The 25659-nt window shown below is 29.4% G+C and overlaps 1 protein-coding gene across 4 annotated transcripts in view; it reads right to left on the minus strand.

Annotated features, from left to right (window-relative positions):
* The window catches only part of LOC122849215 (anoctamin-8-like), a 317470-nt gene that overhangs the window by 249032 nt on the left and 42779 nt on the right, over positions 1–25659 (minus strand). For all 4 annotated transcript variants that reach the window (XM_044147874.1, XM_044147875.1, XM_044147873.1 and 1 more), the window contains one exon: positions 2626–2705. In XM_044147874.1, the coding sequence (XP_044003809.1) occupies positions 2626–2705 (80 nt within the window). The remainder of the gene's footprint in view (positions 1–2625; positions 2706–25659) is intronic.

The following is a 25659-nucleotide window of genomic DNA, read 5'->3' on the forward strand; positions in this document are numbered from 1 at the left end:
GTTAAATGTTGTAAAATACCAATAAACGCAGCTTACTTTAGTTTTACATCTAAATAACATAAAAATATAATTTGACATTGGGTAAAAATCATGAATTTTTTCTGGCAATATCCAAATTCAGGCCCGTTTCACTCTGTTGTGAGAGACGTGATCTATCGTCCATTATGACCTTTCTACCGTTCGTGATTCTCTATATATTTTATCTAGTTGTGCAAAGTTGAAAATAAGGGACTTAGTTTTTTTTCGTGAAAAGCAAGATTTTTTACTTAGCTGCTCGATATTTTACTTAGCTGCTAGATATTTTGCTTAGCCTTAATAACAGCCGAACAATCAATATCTATGTAATGTCCTGCAGTAAGCGCTGAACTTTTTTTAATTTTGGATATATTATATTTTATCGAGGGGGAAGTCTCTACAAAATTTAGTGTACACCAGATTACAGATTACCAGTAATCATGTAATCTTTCCAATGATTACACAAGATTACTTTTTTTGTAATCACGAAGTATCCCAGTAATTTTTTATGATTACACTTAAAATTCAACGATTTCAAAAAGATTACACAAGATTATTGAAGATTACACTAGATTACAGATTACCTGTAATCATGCAATCAATGAGATTACTTTTTTTGGTAATCACACGTAATCAAACAAAAAAAAAATAATGAAAAACTAATAAAAAAAAAAAAAAAAATTAGCATACTATACATGTGCCTGTATACACGCGCATGCGCGATTTGAAGACAGAGAAGGGAAGATTACTGAGATTTTCTGTAATCATGTCAAGATTACAAGAAATTTTCGCAGATTACAGATATACGACGTAAGATTACTGGTGATTACATAAAATTTTTGAAGATTATTGATGATTATAAAAGATTACAAGAGTACCTTAGAATACATCGATTACACGATTTTTTCGTAATCATTTCTGTAAGATTACAAGAGATTATTGAAGATTCTTCTTCCGATGTACACCAGATTACACAAGTGACTTCCCCCTCGTATTTTATAAAATTAGATATTCAGGGAACAATTGGATACCCCTAGCTCCATCTTATGGATTATAAGGGTAATATTTGAGGGAGCAAACGCATCCCCGAGCACCCCCGAATATTTCCGACCTACCCTACGGTCAGCTTGTGCCACTGACCCAATATATCGATCAGTTCACTGGGATCTCTGATCCCGTGACTACCAGCTGTAACTGCTTTAATTCGTGCTTCAAAAGTCTTAGAATAATTTTAAAAGTCACCAGCCGAAAGAACTGTAAGTTAAATTTATTCAATATCTTTATTGATACATTTTGCTTAAATATTTTCAATTAGATTTACGTAATATTTGGTTACGTAAATTATGAATTTGAACTTATTGAAATCATCTTGGATTTAACTTGTAATAAATTCTGACCGCATGGTTTAAATTGTCTTGTTCTCTTTAATTTAAATTTGAGTGCATACTTGGTGTTAAATTATTTTTATAGTTGGCTAATTTAAACATTAATTTACTTACTAAAAATAATTAATTATTTTAAATATAGAAATCAACGACCTCGTGGTCATGAATTTGGTCTTAACTACGATCTGTAAAATACGGTAAAGCGTTTATGTAATTGTTAAATTAAACATATGTAAAAATGATCTTCGGTATAATTTTTATTGTAAATTCAGTGTTACACAAGTCCGTCAATTATCTCACGGTCCACGTCAGTCCAAATTGAACTATCTTTTACTCAACATCAATACTATTGGTAAAGTTGTGGCAGTTTAATAATAAATTTACCATTTTATTTAACATTATATTATTTGTGTCTGACTCAAGTTTTTATAAATTATGTGTGTTTAATTTGTGTACTTTTTTCGCGTATTTCACGGGCTTTCTCTTACATCTCCCTACATTACGCAAAATTATCTCCCTACGTTTCTAATGTTTCTTCGCTGAGCAGGATAAACAGGGTTACTTCAATTACATATCTAGAAGGGTTATTTTATAGGGCAATATTGGATTGTCTAACAAATAATCCGGCTACGATATATCATCTACATTATTCTATTAGCCAAATTTTTCACTCAGCCGTTAGATTTTTCACTTAGCCTTAATTATAGCCAAACAGACAATATCTACGTTGTTTCACCAGCCAAATCTTTTACTCAGCTGCTAGATATTTTACTTAGCCTTAATAATAGCCATACAATTAATACCTAGCTTATTTTACTAGCTAAATTTTTGGGTTAAATGTAAATGAAGGAAATATTCGACATGAATTATTGAATCATATAAGAATTCAACTTTAAAAAAAATTAGAAAAAAAAACAAAAGAAAAAATTTAGAAAAAAAACTTGGAAAAAAAAAATAATTTCACGAAAAAAAACCAAGTCCCTTATTTAGAACTTGGCAAATCTAGCCAAAAGTACACAAATTCAGAGAGAACTACGAATAGTAGAAAGACAAAGCATCCACAATAAGCCCCCACGGGGGGCAGCATGAAGTGCTACGGGCCTGAATTTGGGTACGGCCTTTTTTTTATTCATATCCCAAGTTGAACTGATAACGTCACCCCATAAAATGTGTTAGATTAATGGCTCTAAATTAATATACAAATCTGTTGGTCATAGATACTTACTTGAGTTGGAACTGTGTGGATCCAAGGGGGTGTTGGAAGATGATCAGTAAAAACATTTTTCCGTCCTAAAAGTCTCGATGCTGCAATTATAGAATTAAATTCTTTGAATATTTTTTGGATTTTACAATCTAATCATCATTTCTTTCGAATTACAATAATTCTACTTTTAACAGCTTTATCTTTGATATCATGATAACTGATTTGAAATAAAAAATTTAGAATACATTGTAACTAATTTTCTGACCTGCACGGCGAGAACGAGCCAAGGTTCACACCGAGGATTTCTCACCATCATCCTCTAAATCACCGGAGGAAGCCATGTTAGTTATCTTGGAAATCAACAGCCGTAGGAGTAACGAGAACAAAACGTGAACTTAACTCAGTCTTAGAAATGGTAGAGGGGCGCAGTCCACCTGATAGGATTATGAAAAACGTAACTAAACCGGAAGGGAGCTATCATGAACCAAGTATAGTGTGTTACATACGCCTATATTACATTGTGACTATACTATAAGAAAATACTGACGTCACAAGTATCATACGTGTGGGAGCAAATATTTTACATATGAAATGAGTATTTTGTATAGGGAACCATACAGCAAACCATCGTGACCAGGTCTTACACATACGTTGCCATTGCAATAATAATATATCTCAATGTTATTATTATTGTTATTATTTACAGCGAACCATCGTGAACTACAATCGCATACATTATTACGTAGTGGCAGTATAATAATTAGGATTATAAGAGAGCCATACGACGTGATCATTAATATTAGTCTGTCATTAGAAATTTGGACAGAGTTGACCCTCCACAGAGCTTGAGCAGTGATCCTTTGAATTATTAATAACCAACTCCCATCAGTTATTAATAATTCAATCAACAACAAATAAATAATCAGAACTTATTATTTCATAACAAGTTTTTTTTTTAGGATTATTTATTTTGAGAACTAGCGGAATAATAAATTTCGTTACACCCCTTCCTGGAGGGAAGTTTTGACCCGATCCTGACAGAACCAACTACCCTTCTACCCACAGTGAACATTTATAGCTTATCAAATTCATTTGATATCTGATGTGATCCTTTTTTATACAGTTTTAAGTCTGTTATTGAAAACTTGCCTTTATTCATTCCAGAGAAATCCGTCAACCGATACACTGTCGGTAATAATTTTTTCACAATAATCCAGGGACCCATAACCGATTTGTGTAGTGATGTTGTTAAGTATGCTTGTTCTTTAGACAATTCTCGATTTCTACCGAGCACAGGTTGTCCAACCTCGTATTTGAGATCCCTACGATTATATTACACAGCCTGACGTTTACTAGCTTTATTCAAAGCTATCTTAAAGGCTAGTCTCAAAGCGTCATGGCGTCTTGAATATTCAAGCCAATCTCTAGAACCTATCTCTATACTTTCCTGATTCATTTCCAATTCCTTTCTTAGTGATCCTTTCTGTTCCAACTCTCGGCCTAAGTTAGCAAATGCCGGAGTTTCTTGTAGTGAGATATGATAGCATGTTCTATAAGCGAATTATATATCGCTAAGGTATTCATCCTATTCTCTATGGTCGTCTGTTACACGCACGTATCATCATTTTTACACTGCGACTGACCCGTTTAGTAGGATTCGCTTATGGTGGTGTCATGATCAATTTCATGTCTTCTGGCTAGCCAGAGCTCGTATGTCTTTGTTCTGGAATTCAGTACCGTTGTCCCTGAGCGTTTCTTTCGGGATACTCCAACGAGATAGTACGTTATCTTTTAGAATTTTAAAGATATCCGCACTGTTAGCCTTTTTCAATGGAGCAATTTCAATCCATTTCGTGAGCATGTCTTGGACAACGAGAACATTACTGTAACCTTCCTTACTGCGTATATACGGACCTATAATGTCGGCCGTTATAAGAGTTCACGGTCTATTGATTACTCGTGGCATCATAAGACCAGCAGGAACTCTTTGCTCTACTTCACAACGTTAACATATTTCCCAGCGGCTCATGTATCTGACTACGTCAAAATATATGGCTGGCCAGAAATATCTTATGATCAAACGTCAATATGTTCTGTTCACGCCTTGATATCCAGCTTGCGGATCATCATGACATTCAGCTCAAGATTGTAACTTACGTGGGAGTATTAGCTTTCACGCGTCGAGATTTGTATTTTCTGGCGAGGCTAACGAGCCTGGGCGATGAAAATACATCTGTTTATTACTGAGCCTTCCATTCGGGAACTTATCGGGATCGCGTTGAATATCTCTTTGACGCCTTAAATACCATTTGTCTTTCACATTCTGTAAAGACAAGATGGCGTCGATTGCATCATATTCCATCAATACGAGAGCCCATCATGCTAATCTACCACTTTGATCCTTTAAAATATGGAGGCAGCGTAGACTACTATGATCTGTGATTACAGCAAATATCTACGGAACTCCGTTATTGACCATACAACAGCTAAACATTCTTGTTCAGCAACTGTGTACTTTTTTTCGGGATCAGTTAATGCTCTACTTGAGTAGGCAATAATTTTTTTTTTCGCACTGAACCTGTGTTAGAACAGCGTCGAGACCGACACTACTTGCATCAGCTTGCAATGTAAACGGAGCCGAAAAGTCAGGACAGGCTGGTCTCTAACCATATCGCAAGCTTTTTATGGTGAGACATCGTACGGACCCTTTGCTTGATCGGTTCGTGATCACCTACGTTTATTATATGAGCCGGGAGCTTAGAGAGCGGTAGACTTTCTGGGGTTGGAGTAATGCTTGCATCCAACAGGTCTGTCAGACAACGTTGTCCGTCTTCTTTCGGGATCTGTAATCCATTACATGCAATAATACTATGTATGAATTCGACAGGATCAAACGAGAACGTTTTATTTGGCTGGTCGCGATAAAACCACGTCTGTCCAAAGAAATCCACGCCTATCCCAGCAATTCGCAAGAAGTCGAAACCTATGATGAATGACTTTGACAGAGAGGGCATCCATAAGGTTTCTATTAAGATCGTTCGGCCGCCAAGTAAAATCTGAGTCATCGACGTTTGTCGGATGGGTTCTCCTTGGCCATTAGCTACGAGAACCTTTTTACTGAGAACTTTTAATGATAGAACATTTAAGCAATCGAATACCTTCTAATCCAGCGAACGTGCGCATCGCACCGGAATCCAATAAAGCATAAAGAGAGCCTCCACCGATGGAGATGTTCAAAAAGAAAGTTATCTTTTTACTGGGACCAAGCGAACATTGCAATTTTTTCAGCATAAGATTGGATTCAGGGGTTGCCTAATCATATGCAAAACCTTGTCGGTTAGCATGGTCCAAGATCGTAAGCACAGGGTGAATTATGCGACCGGAATTGTGTTTCCCAAGTTCCATCGAGAACAGTCGATAGTCGTGACCCCTACATTACCACAGTGGTAACAGAACAATGTTGGTGGTTCTTTACAATCGCGGAATTGATGGCTAGTCTGTTTGTAATTAAAACAGCGGTTCTCACGATTGAATTTGCCACGAGGTTCTGGGCAACCCAAAGCATCCAACATTTCGGGATCCTCTTTCAAGAGCTTTTCTTGATCTACTGGTGACTCGTCACCATCGAGAGCGTTTGGCTTAGAATCTAGAGCTGTTTTAGTGGGCTCTTTGTGTGCCAAGCTTGGACATAGTGATTTTTTTGGCCTACGTGGTGGCTGTAGTTGGAAGCCATTTTGTAACCAACTTTCTGACCTGCACGGCGAGAAGTATCAATGGTAGAGGGGCGTGGTCCACCTGATAGGATTATGAAATACGTAACTAAACCGGAAGGGAGCTATCATGTACCAAGTATAGTGTGTTACATACGCCTATATTACATTGCGACTATACTATAAGAAAATACTGAGGTCACAAGTATCATACGTGTGGGAGCAAATATTCTACATATGAAATGAGTATTTTGTATAGGGAACCATACAGCAAGCCATCGTGACCAGGTCTTACACATACGTTGCCATTGCAATAATAATATATCCCAATATTATTATTATTGTTATTTTTTACAGCGAACCATCGTGAACTACAATTATGAGTAGTAGTATAATAATTAGGATTATTATAAGAGAGCCATACGACGTGATCATTAATATTAGTCTGTAATTGGAAATTTGAACAGAGTTGACCCTCCACAGAGCTTGAGCAGTGATCCTTTGAATCATTAATAACCAACTCCTATTAGTTATGAATAATCTAATCGACAACAAATAAATAATCAGAACTCATTATTCCATAACAAGCTCTTTCTTTTGGATTATTTATTTCGAAAACTAGCGAAATAATAAATTTCGTTACAATATCCGTTATTATTTAAATCGTTTATGTTCACCGAAGAATATTTAGTCAATGAATTTTTTTTCCTTATAGATTAAATTATTCATCAATAGCTAAGAATTTTCAATGATTTTATCAACCGCAACTATTCACTGATATTTCCTTGATTTTTGTGGGATATTTAGGTTTTATTTTTAAGTCAATCGACATTTTGCTATTGAATGAGCCAAGTACCACAACTGCAGTGAGCCCGGTCACAGGCAATATGCACGCGCAATGTGATTTTCATTTTATCCTCTTTAAAATAATACTGAGTGATTTTATGTTCTGAATAAAGAGAAATAGATATAGATGTGTGAGTTTAAAGACCAAAATTATTATTGTAATTGTACAATAATTTTACAATATAATTTATTTATACTTTTTTCATCAAAGTAAAGGAAGAATGGTATACTTGATCAAAAATATTTGAATTTATTATTGTTAAGTTTATTATACACGGAGAGAATTTTTTATTTTTTTTTACGAAAAAAACATAGCAAATTTTCAATGGCCCATAGCTGAGCTGCGCCATCTATCGGTTTCATGATATTTTCATATGGGCCATAGCAAAATATCGTGTGGGCGTGGCTATTTTTTTTTTTGTGTACCATAGTAATTTTTGTTATGGTCAAACGCAAAATTTATTCCATTTATTGAAAATATTATAAAAATTTTTTTTTTTATTGTCAATATCTATAATTTATTTATTTGTTTTTTTTTTATTTCATTTTTTTTTATTTTATTTTATTTCATTTATTAACCTAAACCAGGGTTTGAACCCCAAACCTTCCGAACAGAATTCCTACGCGTTATCCGCTGCGCCACAACAACATTTACAAAAGCTAACATTTGTTTGTTTTTCATTAACAACTTAAACTTAAGCAAAGACACGCCTGCGCAGTCGGCTAAAAAGTGGGGGTGGTTGATATTTCTGAGTCTGTCATTGCTTTTGCTATGGCCCATTGTAATTTTAACTATGTTGCTTTATATTTATCAGTGACACCTATAGGATTTCTAAGAGAATTAAATTTTTACTATGGCACATTGTAAATTTTCAGAGGATCATTTTAATTATGTCCACAGCAACAACGTAAAATTTTATGAATAACAAAGCAAAAAAAAAAATAAATATATTTTGCTATGGTACAATGTAATTTTTAGGCTAGATTATTTTAACTTATAAATTTGGCCTCGGTAAAAATTTCTTAATGCGTTGTAATTTTTTTTCTGAACATAGCAAAAAAAAAACATTATATAAAATGTTATGGTTTATTTTAATTTTTCAAAGCAAAAATTGTTTTCTTCTGTTAACGTGATAGTAAATATTTTAATAGTTAGAAGATAGACCCTCAATGATATGGCGCCATAGCAAAATTTGCTGAAAATGTTTTTCCGTGTAGTATATTGATAAAGGTACTTTTTAGTTAAGAAATAATTTTAGATGTCAACTAAAGAGTACCTTTTTTAATACGTATAATATAAGCTCGTCAAAGAGAAAAAATATCCTGATGAAAATTTCGATATCTTTTATGGATTTTAATAACGGTAATCGATAGAACAGCTAGATTTTTTACTCAGCCGCTAGACTTTTTACTTAGTCTCAATTATAGCTGAATATATTTTTACCAGCTCAATTTTTCGCTCAGCTGCATTTTTTCCTTAGGTTTTTCATTTAGCCACTTGATATTTTACTCGGTTTCAATTATAGCAAAACACACAATATCTACATATTTTTACTAGTTCAATTTTTTACTAGCTATTATGTATTTTACTTAGTTGTAATCACAGCCAAACAAACAATACGTACATACTTTTACCAGCCAAAATATTTTACTTAGCTACATCTTTTTCTTAGCTCCATTATATCATAAATCACGAAACACATTACCACCAACACCAGAAAAATATCAGTAAGATAACTCGAAAACTATTAGATATATCAAAAAATTTTAATTGAACTTTTTTCTCTACTTGATGAGTTTTATCGTTGGTCATTATTAAATTAAGAAAAAAAAATCGATATATCGAAATTTCATAAAAATTGATTATTGAAAATTACTGAACAACAATAATTGTGTGAAAATAAGAAAAAAAAAAATACAGCTACACGCTGAAGATGATGACACATAATGAACCCGCGCGTCTAGATGGCTTACAATTTTTTTTTTTTTTTTCGCCAGCAAATTATTCAACTTTATACTCCAAAATTTTGCCATTTTTTCTATGTTTCACGTCTTTCGATTATTAAAGTTATGATGAATAAATAAAAAGCTCATATAAAATTGAGGCTTTCGGGGACATAAATCGTGAATTTATATTTTGTTTCTATTTCACTAATTCTGTTTAACTCATAATGATTTATGAAAATTATATTTGTACAATTTTTCTATTTCAATTTAACCATGACGGAATAATAGAATCATCAATTATTATTCCTTATATAAAAAGGACAGTTGTCATCGATCTTCCTAAGATTTGATTGGTTATTTCGTTTTCTTTATCATTCTCATGTAATTTATTATTTTTTCTTTGTCTATTGTTATTTGAAAATAAATAAATGAACTATTAATTTCTTTATCTCTCTTACTCTCATGTCTTTTCTAATGTTTTTGGTTGTTAATAATATCAACAAATTGCTTTCTTTTATTTTTCAAATTTATATCAGTTTATTATACATATTATTCGTATTTGACATAAAATTGACTTATTAATGAGCTATACAAAAAAACGTCAAATAAATAAATAAATCATATAATATATAAATTATTGATTAACATCTTAAATAAATTATTGATAAAATAACAACTTGAAACATCAATAATGAGTGAAATCAATTTTACTTCAGACGAAGAGATCAATGAATTCCGACATTTCGAGAAAAATCTGTAAGTTTAAATTTACATTGCTTAAAATCTTAGTTACAAAAAATTATATTTACAATCTATTCACAATATTTACAAAAAAGAATAGTATAAAAACTATACTTTAGTATAAAATAAAAAAAAAGTATATATATATATATATATATAACCATTTAAATGATAATTAATTTTTTTTTTACTATGTAGAAATATCGATACATCGATAAGATGAAGGTATAAAATCGGTAAATGCAGATTAGAAAAAGGTTTTTAAGTTCGACTTGAATAATGACAGTGAGACGAGAATTAAAATATTAATGTCGGGTACCATGGCTGAAGATTGGGTTCCAAAAATAAGAATAAATGACATAATCGAGATAATTGGTGGATCAACAAAAATATTGAATGCTACTTATCGTGATCCAGCTGTCTATATTATTGAATTTCATGTCCAAATGACAAGCCAAGTTACGATTTTAGGGAATCATACTGTAAGTTGTAGCGAGATAGAATTATCCTGCGCATATTTGATGTCTCCCACCACATTGACCTGTCATGTGACATCGTCAGCAAGGTATTACTTGTGTATATTGTAACCGATTTTCTGACCGGCGCGGCAAGAACTATCGGCCAAGGTTAACAACGAGGATTTCTCACCACCCTCCTCTAAATCACCGGGGGGAGCCATGTTGGTTATCTCGGAAGTCAACAACCGTGGGAGTCACGAGAACTGTTTCGGGAGCCTAACTCAGTCTTAGAAATGGTAGAGGGGCGCGGTCCACCTGATTGGATTATGAAATACGTAACCAAACCTGAGGAAACCATCGTGAACCAAGCATAGTGTGTTACATACGCCCATATTACATTGCGAATATACTATAGTAAAAGACCTACGTCACAAGTATCGTAAGTGTGGGAGCAAATAGTCTACACGTGAGATATGTATTTTGTATACGGAACCATACAGCGATCCATCGCGACCAGGTCTTACACATACGTTGCCATTGCAATAATAATGTATCTCAATATTATTATTATTGTTATTATTTACAGCGATCCATTTGTGAACTCACACCGACACTCTTATGTGTGGTGATAGTCTAACCATCACATGCACATCGCGCAGCGAGAATAATATAATGATAATTATTATTATAATCAGAGAACCATATAGCGTGATCATTAGTATTAGTTCGTCATTGGAAATTCGGGCAGAGTTTCACCAGGACTTAACGTCTGATACCTAGAGAGCCTTTACGAGAGATCCAAACGATGTCGAGAGAACCAGTAGTGAACCAAGAGAGCCAGTAAAGAGAAGGTAGTAATCAGTTCGAGAGCCAGACAAGTTGTGTCGTCTAACGACGACGTTCAGTGCTTAGCTGCTGTGAGCTCTCACCCCACTCAGGAGCACTCTCCTACCTATTGCCCCCAGACATGGGCAGCACGCTTTTTTAGCCCGCAGTTCAATAGGTTTACGATCGGGCTTCGCAGCCTTCGGTGAGTTCGTCTCTTCGACGGAGGAGTGGAGCATTCACCGCGATATGGTTTGGTGTATCAAGACATCTTATAAACATCGAACAGGCGCCCCATTGATGTCATGTATAATAGTCTTGACCCTACACAGAGCCTTGCACTAGTGATCCTTCATTTATTAATAACCAACTCCCATTGGTTATTAACACGCAAGCGTTAACAAATAAATAATCTGTATTCTTTCCGATGATTATTTATTTCGAGAACCCACGAAATAATAAATTTCGTTACAATATATATGTATGTAATAGAGAAATCTCTCTCTTCTTGTCTCTTGAGACTCCGCTCTGTTCTCTTCGAGTCCGGCCACCAAACCAAACGGTGCTGTACCAAATTTTGTAGTAAAAAAAATGGAGGAAATAAAAATAATTGGAAATGATACAACATTAGCAAAACAGAAAATACCGAAAGGATACAATCCAATAATTGACGCTAAAAGAAAAATTGATGATGATGTTGATGAAATCGGTAAAAATAATAATAATAATAATATTAATAATAATTTATTTGTTCATTTCTTCATAAAAAATGAATGAGAATAAAGGTGGTGAATCATCATCCAAGATAAATACAAAGGATGCAGGTAAAGATTTTTTTGAATAAAAATATGTTGCATATATAATTACTTGATAATAATTATTTCAGTCTTGCAAACAAAAGTTGAAGGAGAACCCTTGAAATTGAATAATTCAAAGAAAAATTTATCAAAGAAAAAAAAATGTTAAATAATTTTTTTGGTTGAACGACTTGAAGATTATATATCTATATACATATATTTGTTGAATGGCTACTTTGGTGACATCTTTTTTTTTTTTTCTGAAAACGATGAAGGACATCACGATGAATAGTGTCTTTTCAAGAAAAAATTGAATATACTCATTTGTTCTAGACATACAGGCAATAAAGCATAATGTGTCTACTTTGGTAACATTTTCTATGTCACCAATCGAGCCAATTCTCCTATTACATATACATACTGATGTCACGAAAGAAGCCACATGTTACATAATAATGAGTTTATACAAATAAATATATGGATTGTCTATATTCGTGACTTTTTTTATACAAAACATCAAAGTCCACGAAATTATGTTCAGACTTATATAATTAAAGTTTAGGTAAAGAATTTTACTAGTATTGATTTGAAAAACGTTAAAAGTAGTGTTTGACGAAAAATAAGTATCATCTTCAAATTTTGTCTTGTATTTGTCAATCTGTAAAACAGAAACTCCCTAATAACTGACGGTCTAAGAAACCTAATGCTTCCAAGCAAGTTATATTCGGATCTGTTGTTTGAAATATGAATAAAAACATCTAGGTCTAGTCAACGAACGTCGTGTATTCTTTGTTTTCGTCGTATGTTTTATTGAAATTTCAAAATCATTGATTATTAAAAATTACTGAACAACAATAATTGTATGAACCCACACGGAAATAAAATTTATAATTTATATATAAAATTATATAAAATTTATATATAACAATTATATATATATATATATATATCTTATTAATAATTTTTTTTTTTCATTATTTATTTATTGTTATTATTAATTTTGTTATTATATATGTACGTATATATATATATATATGAATAATAATATTATTTTTTATTTTAAATTTTATTTTTTTTCAATATTATTTTGTGATGTGTGCGCGCGCATAGGTGCAAGCAGACTGCAAGCAAAAGTGGCAGCAGAAGTTTCAATGAAGAATGTGTGTGAGTAAGGTAAGTGTAGGGCGGGTCTTGTTAGTGTGTGTAAAATGTTTATAGCGCTGCAGCGGCAGCAAAAGTCCCAGCAAAAGTTTGAATGGAGAATGTGTGTGAGGCAAGTATGTGTGTCGAGAGAGAGAGAGAGAGAGTCAAATATGTGTGAGTGTAGTGCAACCATGTTCTGTAGTGTAAAGTGTCTATAGTGCTCCAGCGGCAGCAAAAGTCCCAACAGAAGTTTGAATGGAGAATGTGTGTAAGCCAAGTATGTGTTAGTGTAGGGCGGCCATGTTTGTAGTGCTTGTGTTCAAATCAGACTCTGTGTATTCGTATATAACGCTTATTATTATAATACAACTCTATTGTTTAAACAACTCTTTTTATTTAAACATTGATATTAATGGAAAATTATTGAACAACCCTTATTATAAACAAGCCTATGACTCGAATATCTTTATTAATTGCACTTGTTATTTCATAAGAAAATTTTTTCATATACCCATGTATTTAAAAATTTAATTAATTTTTTATTATGAAATGACTTTACTGTTTATTTTATTATTTTCATATTATATACTACTGTACATCTGACATAGAAGTCCCAATCGATACTAATGTATCTATGTGACATGCAAGCAAAGTAACAGCAATTTAAAACAATTCTGTAATATTCACCAAAGAATAAATTTACAATAGTTATAATTATTATTATTATTAATTTTTCATAAATACTTACTAATATTTCAAAAACAAAAAAAAACCTATTATTATTATTACGTTTTTCATTTATTTATATTAAAAAATCCTATTTCTAAAGTTTTAAAAACATATATTAATATCTTCTCGAAACGATTTACTACAGCGATAATTTTTATATATTTATTTGATTTGAAAACATTTACTTATATTTTTTGAAGAAACAATTAACTACAATTGTAAGTAATCCAGTTTTACTTTTTATAAATGGAAAATTTATTTTCAATATAAAAAAAACTACAAGTAATATTTGAAAAAGAAAACAATTTACTACAGTTATAATTTTTATATCTTTATTTGATATCAAAATTATTTTTAATGTTTTAAAAACATTATTATTAATATTTTTTCAAAGATAATTGTAGAAATGTTTATTTCTCTTTCTTTACATTAAAAAATATCTAATATTTAAAAAATCATTCACTAACATATTTAAAAAAAAATATTACTGAAATAAAAAATTTTTAAATGACAGAAAAAAAATAATGAAAAATTTTACGATAATTCATTCAAGCAGATACATTTTAATCTGATTATGCATTCGAATTCAAATACTTGATAGGTATTGGAGGTGGACAAGGTTTTGGTTCTTGATTTAATTTTTTAATTTTTGTTAATGCTAAATGAGCAGCTTTTCTTTTTGCTTTATTTTTCGTTCGAGCTGATGCAAGAGAGCTATAGTTAAGTGGATAACGGATCATATAAGTTACTTTTATTGTAAATAATGGATCATGCTGTGTACCTTCACAATTACTTGTTCATATTTCCATGAATTTTTTTTATGACAGTATCGTTTAATACTGAAACAGGATTATACCCCAAGTAACTATCATTTTTCTTTCTTATTCGGTGTTGATTTTCATTTTCGTCTTTACTAATTAACATCTTTATTTTATCCATCATCTTTATACTGGCTTTTTCAATTACTTTTTCTTTTGTATTTCCAACCACAGTAACTTCTATTTTTCCAATGAGCATATATACATCACGCATTGCTTCACCAAACGTAATTTAATAATTTAATGTTGTTGAATGAGCAAAATTCTTTTAATAGGTTCCAGCGTCTGTTGTTGTTGTTGTTGTTTTGTTGATCTATAACAAAATAATAATTAGTACTACGTCTTAGTATAGCTTGCAGTGATTTTATTATTTTTACGAATGGCATGCTCACGAAAAATATACAAGTGTAAACAGAACTAGAAAAATAAACATTACCAAAAACTACGCTCAATTTAACATTCTAATTTATAACAACTATTGGATAAACTACTTTTTCATATTTATTCAAATATGTATGCTCAAAGGAAAAATATTTTAAATATTACCGATTCTATTGTAACATGAATATATTTCATATATAATTAAAATAAGGAGATTATTTTTTTATAGTTGAAAATATAGGTAGTGAATAAAATATTTACTTTTTTATATATTTAAGTATAACTACTCAGAGAAAAAAATTATTATCTTTATTGTTACATTGATATTTTTTATAAATAAGTCGGATTCAACAATTAATTTTTAAAGTTCAAAGAATATACCTACTGAATCAATAATTTTTCATATCATAAATATTTTATAATGAGAACAACTTTATTATATTATTATATTCGAATATACACAGTCAAAGAAAAAATGATTTTGAATGTTACTGTTCTTACATTAATATATTCCATATACAATTCATTTGAAAAAAATTAATTCTTATTTTATTTTATTTTATTTTTATTTTCAATTAGACCAAAGAGCACATTTAAGGCATTTGAATTGGTCACTACATTCATGATGTACATAGTCAAATGATTGACACTTGTAAAGAATATTTTTTAATAGAATTATGATCTAAACGTATATTTATTATAAATAAAAAATAAAAAAATAGAAATAAAAAAACAATTAATACTTTACATAAAAATAACCTGTCTATATTTAAACTTTAGCTAAAATAACCATGCGCATTCAAAGTGTAGTGTACACTCTCATTTAACCATGAAGCTATACTATACTACGTCACATAATAGTTTTCGTATGTTTCAAATCTACCTTCCAGAATTTGAATTCTAAAGTATAACTATTATAAGTGGTATACTTTTATTTTATTTTTTACGGAGGCCATAGGCTCAGCCGCAGTATTGGATTTATCAACGAAAAAAAAAAAAAGTCTATAACTTTTGAACCACTGAACTTAGAAAGTTCGTTCGTAGCTCAAAAGAAGCGCCTCGAAAAACTCTTCGAAAACCATCATAAACTTTTTCCCTGTGACTAAAAGTTTTAGAAAAAAAAATGGAAAAATCGATTTTTGGAAAATGTTTGTTCTTTGTTCTAAATTTAATGCCATCTAAACTATGAATCTGAGAGCCTAAGTTATGAGGGTTGATATGATCTTTAGATATTTGTCTATCATGTTTTATTTCTTTAAAATGGATAAGCATTCAAATAAAAAAAAGACAGACGTTTATACAAAAATTTTTTTAATGGTGCAAAAAATGGCGCCAGCAATAACTCATAAAAAAAATCAAGATAGAGACTTCGTTTTAGGCTAAAAAAATGCGTCTACAAAAATTCTAGACCCCGCGTCATGGACTTTTTCCGCCATGAGCGATAGTTTTCGAACCAAAAAAAAAAACCTTGAAATTAAAAAAAAGAAAAAAAAAGATATTTTTTTTTTTTTCTCAAAAAGTATGCAACATAGAGCAGAAATTTTCTGAAAAGCACTAGATCTTTCGAAGGAGCTACTTTTGAGCCTAATACAAAGTCTCTGTGATGATAATAACTCTAAATATGGTGGTCCGAAAAAAAACGAAAAACGGCGCCAACAATAACTCGTTAAAAAATCGAAATAGAGACTTCCTGTTAGGCTTAAAAAATGCGTTTTTGAAAACTCTATCGCCCGCATCATGGACTTTTTCTGCTCCGAACAATAGTTTTTGAACCAAAAAAAAAAAACCTCAAAATTAAAAAAAAAAAAAGACATTTTTTTTTTTTCCTCAAAAAGTATGCATCATGGAGCAAAAATTTTTTGAATAGCACTAGATCTTTTGGAGGAGCTACTTTTGACCCTAATACAAAGTCTCTATCATAATAATAATTCCAAATATGGCGGTCCAAAAAAAAACAACGAAAAACGGCGCCAACAATAACTCGTTAAAAAATCAAAACAGAGACTTCGTTTTAGGCTCAAATAATGCGTCTACAAAAACTCTATCGCCCGCATATTGGACTTTTTCTGCTACAAGCAATAGTATTTGAACCAAAAAAAAAAAAACCTTGAAATTAAAAAAAATAAATAGATATTTTTTTTTTTTTCTTAAAAAGTATGCATCACAGGACAAAAATTTTTCAAAAAGCACTAGATCTTTTGAAGACGCTTCTTTTATGCATAATACGAAGTCTCCATGTTGATAATAACTCTCAATATGGCGGTCCGAAAAAATGACAAAAAGAAATTAACAGGTAAACACACCGATTCCTTAGCCATTCGCCAGCAGTAATAACTTTCAATTGAGCCTAATACAATGTTTCTATTTTCAGTATCCTGAAAGTTATAGCATTTTTAATCAATTTTTTAACAATTTTGAAAAATTAGGCAATAAATAACTCAACGTAGAATTGGATTAAAAACTTCGTAATCGGCTCTTATTTTGCGTCTCAAAAAACTCTATTGCCCGCATTGTGGGTTCTTTCTGCAATCTCCAATATTTTTTGAGAAAAAAAAAAATAAACATAAAAATTTATTTTTGAATAATTTTATTATCAATAAACATAAAAATTTATTTTTGAATAACTTTATCATCAATAAACCATAAAATTATTTAAAAACCATAATTTTATTATATCTGAAAAATGAAGATAACCATGGCCCTAGCCGGAGTATTGAAAATTTTTAATTTTCAACGGGTAACGCGGGCAACACGCTCCAACAAACGTTACCAGGTCTTTTTTTTATTTCAAATATCATTAAGTTTTGTAGACTATCATTCTTCATTTAGATATCATTTTTGTCTAAATTATTATATTTTATTAGGGCTATATACTTAGATCTATAATTTATTTATAATTATATCTTTCAATTTATTCACATATTTTTAACCGATTATTATTTGTTACTATTTTTTTCTATTTAAATTGATTTTAATTTCATAAAAAATTTCCTTTGGTAATTATTTATTTATAATTATAATTCAACTATTATAATATTATAAATTTATTTTCTTGTAGATTATTTTTGATTCAAAAATTGCAAAAGAAACTTTTTATTTGAGAATTTTTTTATAACAATTTTATATTTATAAAATTTTATTTTATTTATGTAATCATACTATTATTAATAATAAATTTTTATGTCATTGAATTTTAAATTGAAAAATTATTTTTTATTCTGAAATATTTTATTCAAAAATTTTCTAAACTTTTATTTCAATCGAATAATTATTATTTGGTTAATACTGATGAGAATTATTTATAATTTATAAAAAATTATCTTTAAAATATTATTTTTATCTGAGAATTAATAATTTAGTTATCTTTTATTAATTTATTAATAATGTTATAATTAAAAGATTTTGTTGTTATTTATAGATTAAATTTTTTATGAATGTAACATTTGAATTATACAAGTGTTAAAAAAACTGATAGATTAAAAAAGATTTTGTACCTGTTTAGTTTTAATGATGGACCACATCAATTTATAATAGTTAATACTTTGAGTTATGCTTTCGCGAATAATTGAAAATTTCTAATAATATACATACAATCTACGTTATAGCTACCACATGAAAATTTATTCAGTATAAATTGATAACAATTCAAAAGTAAATGTAAAGTATATCTTGTAAATTATATTTAAAGCTAGCAACAAAAATTTCATTCTGTAAAATGCTTCACTCAACAAACAATTGACTAAAGAATCTATTTTAAATTTGTATTATAACCAAACAAAATGCAGTGCAAGTTTATTTTCAAATATTTAATTTTTCATTAATTGTTGATAATATTTTCATATAAAAATCGAATAATTTTTTTTAATCTTTAGATTGTTTAAATACTTGCTCACAATAATATTTACCACTTTTAAGTTTATTATAAATATATCAAAAATACAAAAGAACATTATGCAAAAATATTTTTATGAAGGTAATACTTTTTAAAATAATAATATTTCCAGCAAAAAACTTGAATAAAATCGTTTATAAATAAAAACACTAATTCTATAAAAATTTCAATAACAAATAAAAAGAAAAAAACATTAAAAGTTTCCGAATGTCATTTAAACAAAAAATAGATACACTCATAAATGTCAAATGTAAAAAATTAGTACTTACTTTTGATAATTGAACTTTGTACGATAACACACTGATAACTGATAGTAACTTTTTATAATTAGGTTAATAGATATATGAAATAAATTAATTGATGTTTAGGAATTTAAAATAAATTTGAATTTACGTGTGATTTCAAGTAAGGATAATATGCGACTACCATAGAAAGGTCAGTTACGAAATGCAATGTAAATTGGGGCAGGTAGATAGGTGAGTGGTGGGAAAAGGGTCTAGCTTATTGAGACTGTTTTATTGGAGAGTATACAATACTTTTTTCTATGATTGGATGGGATTTACTATTGAATTACACGTCTTCATCACATGCTTAATATATTTCTCATGTTTTCGCAAAATAAGTTCAATTTATGTTTTTATAATTTGTCATTGAAATAATTTTAACGTTGGAAATAAGTTGATCTATTCCGATAGATTTTCATCAAACCTTTTGTTTTATTTTTGTATAAAAATTATCAACAAATTTTTTATATGAATATTATAATATAAGTTTTTTTATTATATTCAATTATTAGAATTATTATTATAATTCATTATCAACATTAACTATTTTTCCATTTTTTGGTTGAGTGTTAACTATATCAATACATTTTTTTATTTAATAAATTATTATTTTTAATATTTTTCTATTCAAAATATTATTTTTATTTCTTTTATTAGAAAATTATTATTATTATTATTATTATTATTTGATAAAGATTTTCATTATTTTGTTAGAATTTTTGAATATGTGATTTGTTGTAAGGTTTTAGCTTATTACGAAAATTAATGATATATATGGGGCATTCCAAGTCAAATCACCGAGTCATCGGCATGACCGCTACCGATTCACTTGGAAATTTTTTTCGAGGTGTATTTTGGACCAAAAAACGACCTTATTCTTTTTCAATTTTTTTCCACCATTTTTACACTATAAAATAATTTTTTTTTTCCTACTATCGAGTACTTCTCAAATTAGACCAGGTTTAAATTTCTGAATTTTTCCCATATCATCTCGAGGTAAAAACAAGTCACCCATGAAAATTTGGGAATGGGCCGAGAATAATTTCTAATTTTTTTATAACTGATTAAAAAAAATTTTTTTTACGAATTTTAAAAATAGAAAAATTTAATAATGGTTTTTTGTAGAGAAATCAAAAATAAAAATAAATGATTTCTCGATGAATTTTGTTTTTCTCTATATTTAAGAATGAAAGATAGAAAAACTGCGATGCTTAAAATTCAATTTTTGAAGCTTTTACCCTCGAAATGTGGAAAGAACCAAAATTTGCCCAGATATCATTTATTTTTATTTTTCTTTTCTCTACAAGAAACCATTATTAGATTATTTTAAAATTAGACTATTTTAAAATTGGTAAAAAAATTTTTTTTTAATCAGTTATAAAAAAATTAGTAATTATTCTCGGCCCATTTCCAAATTTTTATGGGTGACTTGTTTTTACCTCGAGATAATATAGGAAAAATTTCAGAATTTTAAACCTGGTCTAATTTGAGAAATACTCGATAGTAGGAAAAAAAAAATTATTTTATGGTGTAAAAATGGTGGAAAAAAATTGAAAAAAAATAAGGTCGTTTTTCGGTCCAATATACACCTAGAAAAAATTTTTCAAGTGAATCGGTAGGGGTCAGGCCGATGACTCGGTGTTTTGAACTCGAATGCCCCATATATATAGTTACTTTGAGTTAATGATTTTAGCTTTTGTATATACATTTATTTCATTCAGTTATTCAATTCGAGTTTTTTAATAAATAATTTTTATCATCGTGAATTTAACGTAGCCTTTCAGATATTTCGATTATTGCTACGACCCTTTATATTAATATCTTTCTTTGTATATATCTATGTTCTTGTGAATGAGTGTCGATTTTTTTATGTATAATTCAATTATGTAACATAGAATTCAATTTTATTATGCTAACTATTATTCGATAAAAATTTTATCACATAAAGATATTTATTCAGTTTTTTGACAATAATACGAAAAAAATATGTAGAACGAACGCGAACGCTCTACTGGGTATAAGTATTTTAAGTTTGTGCTCTGTGACGTCATAATTTCTAATTTATCAATTTGCAGTCTAACTATTGGCCGAAAAAAAAAAATGAAAATAGTTTTATTATATATATCGATGACCCTCTTTCCAATAAGCCTACTTTCGATTTTTTCCAATAACTAATAAAAAAGATATCAACATCAGTATAAGCCAAAAACAAAAACTTATTAAAAAATAAATTTGTACATACGGATATGTGCATGTATGCATAGTTATCGATTTCTTTCTTGTCCGTGTGTATGCTTGTTCTTTTTTTTTTTTATTCTCCCTTAGCTACATATAAGTATTATATATACATGTTTCAATTTTCGATTTATTTATATGCAAGAAGATTTGTTATTTCTTATATATAATTAATATCGTTATGATTTCATCATTCACGGTTAAATGAAAATATGTAGAAGAATTGTACAGGTGCGTGAACCTGGCCTGCATAAGTCCTAGAAAAATTATCTAGAATATACTCATTAGAAGCGTCTTAATTTGTACCATTTCGCACCGCAATTGTTTTGATTTGTACCTTAAAATGAAAGAGTGGAGAAAGGGTTAAAACCGATTTTTTTTCTAGATGACTCAGGGGGAATAAAAATTGCTACAGACGCAGAATAATTTGTACTAAAGCCCTGAATTTGTACCTCAAAAATAACAACAAAAAAAAAAATTATTTACTCCAAAACGTTAATTAACAAGAACAGAAATTACTCCGGCATGAGATTAATGTCGGAAGAATTAATCTGCCACGATTTTTTTGCCGGAATAATTTCTCCACCATCAATCTCTTGCTGGAATAATTTCTCCGCCATCAACCTCATGCTGGAGTAATTTCTCCGGAAATAGGCCAAAAACGGAGAAATGCCGGAGTAATGCTGGAGTAATATTTCCACCAGGGAGAGCAGAATTTGTACCTCAATAATTAAAGCAGATATTAAATTGTTAATTAACATTTTTGAGTAAATAATTTTTTTTTGTTATTTTTAAGATACTAATTCCTTGCTTAGTGGCACAAATCAGTACAAATTATTACAAAGTGGTACAAATCAAGACGCTTCTGATGAGTATTCTAGATAATTTTTCTAGGACTTATGCAGGCCAGGTTCACGCACCTGACTTGTACGAATATAATTCTTTATATTCTCTCTCACGAATTTTCATAAATTATTATTAGTTCAACAAAATGAGTGAAATACAAACAAAACATAAATTTACAATTGATGTCCCTGGAAGCCTCAATTTTAGATGAGCTGTTTATTTTTTTATCATAGCTTTAATAATCAAAAGAAGTGAAATATATAGCCAGCAAAGTATAAAGTTGAATAATTTGCTGGATTAAAAAAAAAAAAAAATAAGGCGCTTTTTATTATAATATTATTAACATGTATCGCAAGAGTTATCGTGAAAAAGCGCCTAATTTTTTTTTTTTTTTTTTTTTATCCAGCAAATTATTCAACTTTATACTTTAAAATTTTGCTATTTTTTTTTATATTTCACTTCTTTTGATTATAAAAGCTATGATAAAAAAATAAACAGCTCATCTAAAATCGAGGCTTCCAGGTTCCAGGCTTCCTTTCCGATTCGAGTAAAAGTTGTAGGGTTTGGCGGGGGACTTGAAAAAAAAAAAAAAAAAAATTCAAAATGGCGGAGTTTCAGGTATGAACAAAGTTTTTTCAAATGGATACTATATTTTTTTTTAGTACCAAAATGTTTCTTACATCAAAACTAACACTTTTTACTTGAAACGTTTTTCGATAAAATCACTTTTTTTTTCGGCCCAATTTTGTCTGTTGATGGATTTTCCTCAAAAAATATAGTTCAAATTTGAAAATGATATTTAGAAAAGTTGTAGCGTTCAGGGAGACAAACACGGAAAGAAAAAAAAATTTTTTAAAAGTTCAAAATGGCGGAGTTTAAAGTATGAACATCTTTTTTTTTGAGGTTAGGTGTAATTTTTTTTCACTAATAAATTGTTCGCATCAAGATGAACACTTTTTCCAAATAAAATTTTTTGGCTAAGTCCATTTTTTTTATCCATGCTTCTCACTCCGCCATTTCGAATTTTTTACCAAATTTTTTTTCTTTTTCGTGTTTGTCTTCCTAAATGCTACAACTTTTCCAAATATCATTTTCAAATCAAAGCCATTTTTTTTTGAGGAAAATCCATCAACAGATAAAATCGGGCCGAAAAAAAAGTGATTTTATCGAAAAATTTTTCAAATAAAAAGTGTTAGTTTTGATGTAAGGAACATTTTAGTGCAAAAAAAAAATACAGTATCTATTTAAAAAAACTATGTTCATACCCGAAACTCCGCCATTTTGAATTTTTTGAATTTTTTTTTTTTTTTTTCTGGGTCCCCCTCCAAACCCTACAACTTTTACTTGAATCATTTTTCAACTTGAGTTATATTTTTCAAGAAAAATCCATTATCCAATTAAAATGGGACAGTCTGTATATATATATATTAATTTGTTTTGTTTGATGAATAAATATTATCGCAAAAATATATGTTGTATTAAATTTTTAAGTATATGTATTTAATTGATTGCAATGAAGTAATTGACACATAGACTTTTTTTAAATATATATAATAGATAAATAATAAATAACTTCATATTAAATTTTTTTTTGTTTTCAATTTATTATGAATAACAGAAATATTAATTTTATTCTGACTGTGTCATCAAACAGATAGTGTGATTAATTTGTGAATGACTATAATAATATATTACTTGATAAAAAAAAAAATGGTAAAAGTATACAGTCAATTAATATATAGTGAAAGTATATAATCAATTGCTATATACTATACTATATATATTACTATATTCTAAAATTCAAATAAAATCATATTATGAATTGTGAATTAATATCTGGATTCATAATTAAAAGATAACTAACCTTATTAACGTAAGTGTGTTATTTATTCATTTTTTAATATTATCAGTATATATTTTATAAAAAAAAGTAATTCATTTGATCAATTGATTCAATTTAATGAATAATCTCATTCAAAAAAAAAAAAAAAATTATTTATACGAATTTTTTACCACAAATGCTTGAAATAGATTTGTCATATACCTCCTCTCAGCCTTCTCTGAAAGACTGTTGTTCAAAATAAAATTTAAATTTGAATATTCACCTGTTAAGAATAAAAATTTTATATATTAGTGCATGATAATATGACGCCAAAGATGGCTGCCACTCTGGTCGCTAAACGTAAATTAGACCTGGAAACATATGGTGTGTCGGGGGCCCCGGGCTTAATTTTTTTTCTTTTCTTTGTTATTTAAAAAAATTGAGCCTGTTTAATATTATCTAAATTAAAAGTCAACTAATTGGAAGCTAAAAAAAAAAATATCGACCCCTAACATAGCGTTTTAGGGGGGGCCAGGAGGGACGGAAACTTTGAGTCTTTTTTCTACTAACTTTACAATGAAAATTGGGGCATAAAAATATTATCTAAATTAAAAGTCTACTAATAAGAAGGTAAAAAAAAATATCAAACCCCAACACAGCGTATTAAGGGGGGCCAGGGGAGACGGAAATTTGAATATTTTTTTTTTTTTAACTTTACGATAAAAATTGGGGCATGAAAATATTATCTGAATTAAAAGTCTACTAATGAGAAGCTAAAAAATAAATATCGGCCGCCAACATAGCGTTTTAAGGGGGGCTAGGAGGGATGGAAAATTTAATTATTTTTTTTACTAACTTTAAAATGAAAACTGGGGCATGATAATATTATCTAAAGTAAAAGTCCACTAATTAAGAGCTAAAAAAAAAATCATAATCCTTCATGATTTAGATAATAGATTAAGTAGTGAAACATGAGAACGAAGCAATTTTTGTGATTGTAAGCACGGGGCCCTTACACGTCTCTGACTATCCAGCATTTGGCGGCCAGCTTCAGCGTCATCATGAGAATTTCAGACAAAATTTCCTGACTCACAGGGAGTGTGAGACGAAAATGGAGTTTTTTTTCAATGAAAATAAAGAATTAAATTTATTTTATTTGTTGACAACATCCTCTGAGCCTCCTATGAGCCAGAGAATTTTGTAAAAAAATTTATATGCCTAAAAGACAAAAGTTAATTTTTAGAATCTTAAGAATTTTTTTGGGCAGAGGGGTATGAATTTAATTAATATTTTAAATCAAAGAAATATATTTTTAGCTTTAATATATGTGAATAATAAAATATACAGGGATGTAAAATGAAAAATTATTTTATTAACATGATATTTATTAATTCCGTAAAAATTTAAGAATTCAACCTAAAAAATGCCTGCAAATCAAGTTAAACGTTCTGTGGAAGATGAAAGACTTTTTCAAAAATCAAAACGTATGAGAAATACTTTAGCTTAAAGAGAACGTAGACAAAAACTAGCATTGCAATTAGAATATAATAGATTCAATATTCAAGTTGAAGATATTCAAGA

The sequence above is a fragment of the Aphidius gifuensis genome, linkage group LG2 (assembly GCF_014905175.1).
Source record: "Aphidius gifuensis isolate YNYX2018 linkage group LG2, ASM1490517v1, whole genome shotgun sequence".
NCBI lineage: Eukaryota > Metazoa > Arthropoda > Insecta > Hymenoptera > Braconidae > Aphidius > Aphidius gifuensis.